The sequence below is a fragment of the Meleagris gallopavo genome, chromosome 2 (genome assembly GCF_905368555.1).
Source record: "Meleagris gallopavo chromosome 2, MGAL_WU_HG_1.1, whole genome shotgun sequence".
Lineage (NCBI taxonomy): Eukaryota > Metazoa > Chordata > Aves > Galliformes > Phasianidae > Meleagris > Meleagris gallopavo.
In genome coordinates this window covers 25,962,450-25,972,517 of record NC_139405.1, presented here as the reverse complement: position 1 = coordinate 25,972,517, position 10,068 = coordinate 25,962,450, and the positions used below count along the sequence as shown (strand labels likewise).

Below are 10,068 nucleotides of genomic sequence, written 5' to 3'. Positions count from 1 at the left end.
ATCAAAGATTATTTCCAAATGCTATTTAGCAAATAAACTTTCCTTTTTACAGAAGTAAACACTAAAATCCAATTCTATAAGTTAAGGTAAAAAGCCCATAGTTCATAAAATAGTCGTAGTAGAGTCCAGAATAGCTACAAATAATATGGGGCATACAGACATAGAACTGAATCTGTTGTATCCTTCAGACTAAGAACAACAAACCAACAACATACTTTTCCAGGGAATGAGATACTTCCTAATGGCATTTTTTAGAGCAGTTGTTATGGTATGACTCAATTTTTCTAAAGAGAGGGAGGGCAATTGTGACCTTATTGGGAGTTTTGCCATGAATGAAGTAGAAGACAAAATTTTGGCTTTGCTCTTCACAAATAGTTCAACATTTCTTTTAGCATATTCTTGACACATAAAGTCAGTGTAGAAGTTTCCCAAGACACAACAGTTATTTGATTCTACATGCTATTCAAACAACAAATCTCTATCAATGTGATTATGCAAAATAATAATATTGTTCATTTTATCAGTTTTAACAGGCTAAAAATGTAATGCTGGTTTAATATTTCAGATTAGTCCAAAAAAAGCAATACAGATTAAATAGAATCCATTCATATCAATGATTTAAAAGTTGTTTACTTTAGCTCCCTCAGTCTGCCATATATAGACAACCTACTACTCATTACCAGTGTTTAGAACAATCAGGCCTTTAGAACAAAGTATTGGACCTTTGGAACTTCCCAGCTACCTTCTGAATGCAGTGCTTGCCATGCTATATTCAGATGTGCTTGTTTCAGCATGGAAGCTTAAGGTATATGTCTGAGTTCTGATTAAACTCCTAAAAGCTCAAAATATTGTAACTAACTTTTATAGACCACATTCAATTGTTCTTAGAGTTCTTAGGAATTAGCTCTTATGGATGCAAAAATGCATCAGTTGTTAGTTGGATAATGGAAACCTTATATGACTACCGTCACTCAGATTTTCCATCTCAGTTCAAATATAGACAATCCTTTTTGGGGAAACAAAACAAAACAAAAACTGTAAATCTCACAATATTCTCACAATACAAGCAACTGTGTCCTGTTCTCCTTTTAGGACCTTGCATGGATCATGCACATTCTTACCAAGCCACTATCAACTAGCATCAACAACTTCTTTTAGCCAGACATTACCTGAAGACAGAAGCTTGTGAGTGCGTAAGAAACTGATTGCCAGGCGCATTATGGATGCCTTGTCCAGGTGGGAACTGACATTGTGGGGCAGGGGCAGTTCATGAGCCAGTTCATAGAATACTTCCGTCTCTTTGCTTCTCCTGCATCTTGCTGCATCTCTCGATTTCTCCTTTCTCCGCTCAGAACTGCTCCTATCAGGTAGAGGAGAGAAAGGAAAAAAGCATTTTTTGAAATGCAATTTACAACTTCAGAAAGGCATTTATACGAGTTAGCCTTGTCATCAATGAATCCATTCTGTCAACTGGTTTAAACTTCATTGACCAAATATTAATATATTCATTTGCTCATTTAAAGTGGGAGTTAGGAGGGGGACTGTTGCAACTGGAAAATCACCCTTCAGACCTTGTTGAGTCCTTGTTGAACGTAACAAGTTCAAGATCTGTTTTAGCTGAGATTAAAAATGAAATAGCAAACTATTATTCCTGAGATTCAGTACATGTTAAAAATTGTGTGATATCTAAATTTATTTTGTTCAATCTACAATAATTCACTAGAAAAACACTTCAGAACGAGTTGGCAATTCATTCTAACACTGGAGAAATTGCAGAGCACATGTGTTTGTGTCATGGTTAAAATGAATTGCAATTGTCATTCCCTGCATTAAAATAAAGGTAATAATAGGGTATCCAACTATGTATGTACAGCTGTCTCAGCTCTTAACACTACTCTGAAAAACCAACTTTCCTTGACCATAAAGAATATAAAATGGGAAAGAAAATACTGCTGCATGCAAGAAAGCTTGCCTTAGTAAAAGCTATTTTAATGAAAACAACGTCTCTCCATTGTCCATGAGAACAGACACCTTCTTGAGTGAAACAACAAGACGAATAAAGACAACCTCCCTTAAACACCACAGAGAACAGAAGAGCAGGAAATAACAAAGGGGAAGACATTTTATGAAGCAAGTATACAAAACTAAGCCACCAAGGGACACAATGCTAAATTTAACATGAGAAACACAAAGGCTACATTTATTATGGATTCGGGATACAAATGTTTAAAAGAAAACTTCACTGACTTGTGTTTCAGAAAATACAATTCTTTTCTTTCAGAGCATGAAGAACCCAATGTTATTGGGAAAAAAAAAATACTCAAAAACTACCAATTGTTTCAACCTAATGAAGCTCTGCTGATATTACAAGTTTCTTTCACTTGCACGAGTTGAGGTTTCACACCATAATTACTTCCATACAGAATAGATATATTTTTCTTTCACACTTCTATAATGGAGTATCAGTGCAAATTGCACAGCTCAGATGAGCACAAGTTGTGGAAAAGATTGACCACACCATTTGTGCTGACACACATTCACCTCTAGAATCACCAGTGGTGGGTCTCTTCTTGCCAAGCCTTACAAACATTTCAACTTGCCATTTCCAATGCTAGTGTAAAGTAATGAGTCTTTAAAGCTTAAAAAACTCCCCATCAGAACCACGGACATTTCACTAACTACACTCTTTCACATTAAGAAGATGAGGAAAACAAATGATGTGACAAATATTAACCACATCGCTTAATCCTATAAGCTGTGCAAATCATGGTTGGTATGAAATAAAACTGCACAAAATAGAAAAAGAATTTTAATATACAGTAATGTATTTTAGAGAAGGTGACCATTTCTAGAAGATCCTGAGTGACTGCAAAGTTTCTAGCATGGAAACCACAGGTGGCTTAGAAAATTATACGTAAAATAGCCAGTGTATGTGTTAAGTGCTAAGAGCAAAGTTACAGTAAGGTGTGTGTTGGGGTCCACCCACGGCTGGGTGTTTAACATCATCTTTCAAAGCAGAAAACTGCTCAGAGCACACCAGTAGCACTCCTACGGTTCAAAATACTTGATGCTGGGCATAAACTTGGGGATCAGATAGGTGGGATGGCAGGTGTTCATTACTGGGTGTGCTAACAGAGAACAGGGCCTCATAAATGCTTATGGTATCTTAAGATCCATGTTCAGCCTTTGGCAAACCTCTTTCACAATTCTTTTGCCTGAGGTGAATATTTTCTGACATGGTATCTGTTACAGGAGATATGTACAAGATGAGACCAACACACTTTTAGTTAGGTAACAGCAGAATTCAGCTGGATAACAACTTCAGTGGCATTACAGGAGCGAGCACCAACCCGTCCAAGTCTGAATCTAAAGTATCAGATATTCACAAGGTAACACTAGATCCTTATTTTTCTCTTTGCCAAGTAAGAGTCAGATTATACGCACATTAAAAAAAGTCCCTTTACACACAGGTGTCCTTGAAAGTATAACAAAAAAATGCCCTATGTCACGTTGGAATGGGAAAGCCAGGTGAATTACTCAATCTGATGTTTCTTTTACAGGTAACTTGCTCTCTTGAGAAAAATGCATCTGTGCAGATTCCAATCTGGGAAAAAATTCTGTTTCTAATTAAACCACTGAGATAAAAGGTTAGAAACAAAGGAAAACCAATCCAAACCATAAACTATGCAGCAATATTCATGAGAATTTCCAATTGCAGCTTGGAAAATCTAACTTGAACCATGAACACTTAAGTTCTGCTCTAAATCTAAACCCCGTGATTTTCACATTAGAACCAACGTGGGCAAAACATGACCCAATCCTGTCTCATGTAAATCTATGTAAATAGATTTTGGGAACTAAAGCCAAAGCCATGTCGCAATTCATGCAGGGAAAAAAATGGGTTGTATAAGAAAGGGTAGGGTCTTTCAGGATGCCACTCCAGCCACAAAGAAAAATATTTAGTTTTGCTAACATCTGTAAATATAATTATCAATTGTGGCTAATAAGACAAGCTTGTTTCGTAATCACAGGTTGCCCAAGATTTCTAACAAGTAATGCTATGAGCTGAGAATGATTTTTTTTCTGTGCTGCAGATACCTTCCCTTAGACTGCTTCCAAGAGTAAGTAGTTCCCTGCTTGTCTGCAATGAGACATAGCTCAATGCACGCCACCCCAGAGTCCTCTTGACTTGGAAAATGAGAGGAAGAGTTGGCCTGTTTGACTGCTTTCAAAAGAGTTCTTGCTCACACATAATCATTTTGAATAAATAAACAATTTGCTTGTTAAGCATTTCCCTGTGTGGTTTCCTGCACCTCAATTTTCCTCCTCTTCTTCCTTAGCTCAGCATACCCTCAAGTTGGGTGGTTGTTGTCGTCAGGTAAGTACAATTACACGGAGGCACAAAACAACCCCCTGGCCTCATGCCTCACATCATTTCCCCCAAGCAGAGTCTTTACCTGCTTAAAAGACTGTCATCTAGTACTCATTCATCTTGGTCGCACAAAAACCTCCAGAACCTTCAGCCAAGTGATACAGCCCTGCAGAATGCACTATGTTCATGGTTTTCCTTTGCAGGTAGTAGGCCATCTCATCTCCCTGCAGCTGTCCTCCATTTTATTCACTGGGAAAGCTTTTCTCTCTGGGCAAGACTTGGCTACCCGCAGCCAGAAAGTGAAAATATAACTCCTCAACAACTTTGTCTGAAGGCCAGGCAGAAAGGTTTACATGGAATCCTGCTCACACATCATTAGAGCAATAAAGGCATAGGCTGCAGCTAATTTATGAATCATTCCCTCCCAGCATATAAACCGCCCACTTATGTGGCAAAAACGAGCAAATGTGTGCGTCACTGCTCGGAGAAAGTGGAGCAAGCAAAGGCAGAAACCTTCCTCACCCAAGCCCACGTCTGATTTTTGAAAATGCAGGGGGTAATGAGAGGAAAAAGCCACTTCAGATCAACCCATCCATGCTCACTTACAAGGCTGGGAGGTCCTGCAGGGAAGCCTCCATAATGCTTTGTACTTTTGGGAGTCCCAGGACCTGCCAGGATCTGGCCCTGCTCCACAAATACACACACACTCAGTAATCACTGCATGATCACAAACTGTTCCTCTCAAAACAACAAGAAAGGAATGGGAAAGCTCAGGTCTCCACTGGAAACAAGGTGATAGAGCTCAGAAGCAGGCCTGGGGTTTCTGGTTAGGACTCAGTCCACTTACTCCCAGCAGCTTCAGTTTGCCTTTTGAAAACAGAAGTTATGAGCTGCTGCCTGCAGCACTAGCAATGCTGGCAGTTTCAGGTGGAGCTCTCAGCATGTCACAAGCTGAAGCTCTCTGTTTTCTTCTACCAACCCAGATAACGAGCCAGCCCAAAGGCTACACTCATACCTGCCTCACATGCCGCCTCACCAGTGGGGAGAACTCAACTGGGAGCAGGAGTGCCTGGTGCAGATGACAGGGGTCAGATTCCCATCCCCTTGCTCACCCCGGCATCCTTGCAACACAGCAGTACTGAAATCAATGGGAATGCCGGCAGATGAAGGTCTTGCTTGCTCTTGAAGGTTCAGATCATAATCTGGCTTCCAGCAGCCTCTCCAGCTGCCGTGCTGGAAACTTCAGGCTTGGAAAAACCTGATGCCTCATATAACCGCCCCTGCCCAAACAACTTTGTAAAACTGTCACGTCATCTTGGGGACCTGTCATCCCTGGCAGCTCCAAACCTCTGCAGGTGGGAGCAAGCCCAGTCTTCAGTTACCCATGGAAGCCCTTGCAACTTACTCAGCTGACGATGGTGCCGGGTGTTCAGCCTCAGCCATGCTCCTGATGTCTAGGAGGGTGGCAACCTCCTTGCAACTTGCAGGCTGGATTGCACTGTGTCCCAGGCTGAGATAGCAACTTCCAGCTCAGTGTTTCACTGCTCTCAAGTCCACATGGATCAATACTTTGCTCATGTAAGACTAGGCAGCACAGTAAGTGCGCTGAATTACCTTTCTACCTTGTAGGTGCCAGAACATAGGAGATTTTAGTGAAATCACAGCCTGCTCCTCGCATGAGAACGCCTTATTTGCAGTCTGGTAGTCTTCACTCATACCTACACACTGTGTGACACAGACATAAAACCTTTTGAAATACATAGCTCAGACTGACTTCCTTCAGTTTCCTTCCCTATTTTGGTGACCCTTGGACTTTGCTTCAGACTGCCTTCCATGCAAACTAGTAAAACAGCAAGCATATTACTTTATATCCACCGGCTGTTATTAAATGTTTCTAGTTCCAGCACTTTAAAGGTCAAGAATCCAGAGTTAATTAAGCTGTCATATGAAATTTCTGCAGTAAACTCTCATTTAAAATGGTTTAGAGTTAAGCCTCAAATACTAACTTATAGAGCAAGAAAAATACATTCTAGGAATGAAAAGAGAAAATATTTTACAGTACACACAAAGCAAATTAAAAAGCGGGGTGGATGTTTAGCATAAAAAAATTCCAATTTGTAAAAATATTGTAATGTGCAGTACTATCTTAGATAACAACAAAGATTTATTTCAAACCAGCAAATCCACTTTTTGCAGTGTGTTTACATTTTGCTTTACCTTTTGCTTAGCAAATTCCTAGATGATTTAAGCCACCACCATATCTAAAAAGAAGTTTTGCTCCATAGCTATCTCGGAACCATACCATCTGACATCTCAGAGATGTGCCTGTGTGGGCACCAAGTAGCCAGCAGTCATGCTTATTTAGCCTTAAAATTCCTTTAAAAGTAATTCGCTCGCTTTGTAACCATTCTACCCAACAAGCAGTTTAATCTGGATAGCACCCTGTGCTTTTTGAAAATCCCCTCCATTAAAGCAATAAGAGTGACCATCAGTAAATAAAGATACTACAAACAGCAATTTATTCACTCAGCAATTTATTCACAGGAAACCAGGCACAAATATGCAAGCTGTCAATGAAATCCAAACACAGTGCCATGCAGATCCCTCCTTATACATGAACACGTTCCAGTGAAACTACTTGTTTCTAAAATCTGAAAAAGCACCAGATGAGCAAGTTTGGCACACCAGTGGGAAGGGGAATAACATAGTTATTCCTCAACTGAGATGGAAAAAAAAAAAAAAAAGTTTTGAAAATATGTGTAGTGTTCATGGCTGTAAAGTGCTAAAGTGGCATTGTTGCACATTGGAAGATGGTACCCAGTACTCAGGCAAAATGAACTCCACCAAAACAAGGAATTCATTAATAGAGGAAATGAGAGTTCGAAGGTAACAAGAAAAGTTACTAACAGAGAGAGCTATTACAAAAATAAGGAAATGAAATACCTTCCACCCTTCCTTTAAATCTGCTTTGACTTACCACTGACTCCTTGGTTTGACTGGGGGGATTTTTCATATTTTCTGCACATACCCACTAAACAACAAATCGTTGCTGCTAGATTAATAAATATAGGCACCTACTGCTATATCAACATGCGATGTGATTCTTTCCTCCAAGTTTAAAAGCTGAATCTAGATTTAATGAGTCAGAAAATACAAAAGACTTGGATCAGAAAAAGGCTCACGTTAAGAACAATGTTAGCATGATAAAAGCATGTTTAGCACGATATTGTGGGACTTGGCTAGTCTGAATAGTGTAGCAAGAGATGAAGCCTAAGAGAACACTGGACTTCTAGTATTTTTAAGCTGAAAATACTGATGATTCACTAAGTCTACATCACTCTACTGTCACTATGGCTTACAGTAACATAGTTGTGAAAATGCTTTCTTGAATAGGAAATACATCAGATCTTTAGATGGGTATAAGAAAGACAGAGCCAAGCTCTTTTCAGTGATGTCCAGTGACAGGACAAGAGGCAATAGGCACAAACTGGAAAATGAAATTCCATCTAAACACCAGGATGCACTTCTTTACTATGTGGGTGCCAGAGCACTGGCTTGGGCTCCTCAGAGGATTTGTGGAGCCTCCATGCTGGGAGATCTGCAGAAACTGCCTGGGCAGCGTGCTCTGTAGAGTCCCACTGGAGCTGGGTTTGGACCAGATGGATCTAGAGAACCCTGCAAACCTCAACCATGCTGTGATTCTGTGAAGTCCCATATGAACTTTAAAACCACATGCAACACCAACTTCCTTAATGTCTGAAGCTCTGATGGTATCAGCAGTCTATAATCCTGATAATTATACATTTCTAGATGTGTAATTTCTTTTTTAAATGAAACTTCCTGGGATTCATTTAAAAAAAAATTACCCTAAGATAAAAAGCATTACATTCATACATTTTAAAAACATTTATATCATTAACATTCAATACAGTTGTTAAGATAAACTTTGCGCCTCTGTTTTTTAGTACCAACATGAATTCTGGTTATCACAGCAGCTAAAAAAAAAAAGTACTTATGGAGTTTGACGTTGAGAACCTTACTGAGGCTGCTGGATCCTTCATATTTTTGTAAAGCATTTAGGTTTACAATATGTCATCAGAGTCTGATAAATTTAATCATAGTAAGCAAAACAATGTCCACAGGATTTACGTCCTACCGTTTTCTCTCATTTTATGAGTACCTTGAACTGGAGAGATAAGTATTAGGATTTCATCAACCATTAATCTGGCCAAGGATTATTTTATGATGTTGAGAGCACAGCCCATTCGTCATTCACCATTCCAACATGAACCTGGCACCTCAAAGGATGTGCCGAACGCAGATACTCTTAGGCCAGGCTTAGCCACTGGGAACCTCATAAGGCCTATGACATGCAGAAAAGATGTCAGGCTGCTGTTTGACAAGCAGGTAGAACAGATATAGGCATTGCCTTTTTGATTTTTCAACACATTCCTTGCATTAAGGCTAGAAGAGTGCAGTATGATGGAGAAGCATTTCTTATACCTCCAAGCCCCTGCACTCAGCAAGGACTGTTGTTGGCCCCAGAAAGTGGCAGGATGCCTCTGGACTGTCCTGTAAAGCTGCAGAGCACACTCAAGCAGATGAGAGAATCATTTCCTCAGTCTTCTCAAATACTAAGGAAATTGCGAGAGAAACAAAATTCCCAGCACATGATCAAACTACAACCGGTGGAGCACAAAGACTTCTAAACTTAATATCCCCTCCTGAGACTGGTTTCGCACCTCTCTGCTCTGTCAAGATATGGGATCATGGATTCCTTCCCTGTGGCAAGCAACTCTTTGATACCAGCCAAGACATAGTAAGCTTCAGAGATAACTTGTAGACTAAAAGAAAAAACAGAACCACTGAACAACACAACAGAAAAGACTGTTTCTACATTGGCTGAAATTGAACATGCTTGCAAACGGCCATTTTTGTAGTGAAAAATGTACAACTCTGCTTTACTTCACGGTTTCTGCTCTCATATTCAAGAGTACCTGCACAGTTAGAACTGCAATTGCACACCGACTGTGGGGATAAGGTTATGACAATGCACAACCCGAGATCTCTATCAGTGATTTGTGTTCTGAGAGATTACAGATTCTTATCTTGTGGAATTACTTGTAGTAATCAGTCAATTTTGACAGCTAATCTAAAGGTCCATAAGTATTGTTGCTCAGAAGCTCAGCAGGTATTGCTGAGATCTGTTTTCAGATAGCCCAACTATTTACCTACTCTAAAAAAACACATACCAAAGGATGTGCTTTATCTCCTTACCAGTGGGTTAAAGCTAAAGGTGAACGAAGTGCAACTCAGAGACCCAGAAGTTAAATCCCAAACCAGCTCCATTTTTCAGCTGGGACACTGACCACATCCCATTCCATACCCAACCACAATGAGAATTATTTATCAAGATGGTGCAACTGTGGTTAAACAGGGACCAATTTTCAATCAAGCTTTATTTCAAATCTAAGGGACAACCATTGCCATCACATGATGATAATATCACTAGCAAACATACCTACCTTGGTAGCACTTCAGCAAACACCCTCAACTATAAACAGCTGAAAGAGTCACACTGAAACTTGTTGACAAACACTGAATTTTACAATCCAATACTATGTTACGATGCAGGCAATACATGCTGAAATTTACAGAGCCTGTGGTTAAAATCTCTGGCATATCAGCAGGCTCAG

General features: G+C 39.8%; 1 protein-coding gene and 2 long non-coding RNA genes across 5 annotated transcripts in view; 2 read left to right on the top strand and 1 right to left on the bottom strand.

Annotated features, from left to right (window-relative positions):
• LOC146544908 (uncharacterized) overlaps nucleotides 1–1,238 on the top strand; it is a 68,483-nt gene extending 67,245 nt beyond the window's left edge. Inside the window, exon 4 of one of the 2 annotated variants that reach the window (XR_014882024.1) lies at nucleotides 1,093–1,238. This is a non-coding gene — a long non-coding RNA (uncharacterized LOC146544908). The remainder of the gene's footprint in view (nucleotides 1–1,092) is intronic. The other variant, XR_014882023.1, reaches the window with a different exon arrangement.
• Nucleotides 1–10,068, bottom strand: part of EPAS1 (endothelial PAS domain protein 1) — a 78,611-nt gene that overhangs the window by 33,499 nt on the left and 35,044 nt on the right. The window contains exons 1-2 of one of the 2 annotated variants that reach the window (XM_010706779.4): nucleotides 5,778–5,830; nucleotides 1,170–1,360 (exon numbers count right to left, since the gene is read on the bottom strand). In XM_010706779.4, the coding sequence (XP_010705081.2) occupies nucleotides 1,170–1,360; nucleotides 5,778–5,815 (229 nt within the window). In that variant the 5' untranslated portion in view covers nucleotides 5,816–5,830. Of the gene's footprint in view, nucleotides 1–1,169; nucleotides 1,361–5,777; nucleotides 5,831–10,068 lie in introns of those variants that run through there. The other variant, XM_085219370.1, reaches the window with a different exon arrangement.
• Nucleotides 1,367–4,290, top strand: LOC146544907 (uncharacterized). Its single transcript, XR_014882025.1, has 2 exons — nucleotides 1,367–3,389; nucleotides 3,471–4,290. It is a non-coding gene; the product is annotated as an uncharacterized LOC146544907 (long non-coding RNA).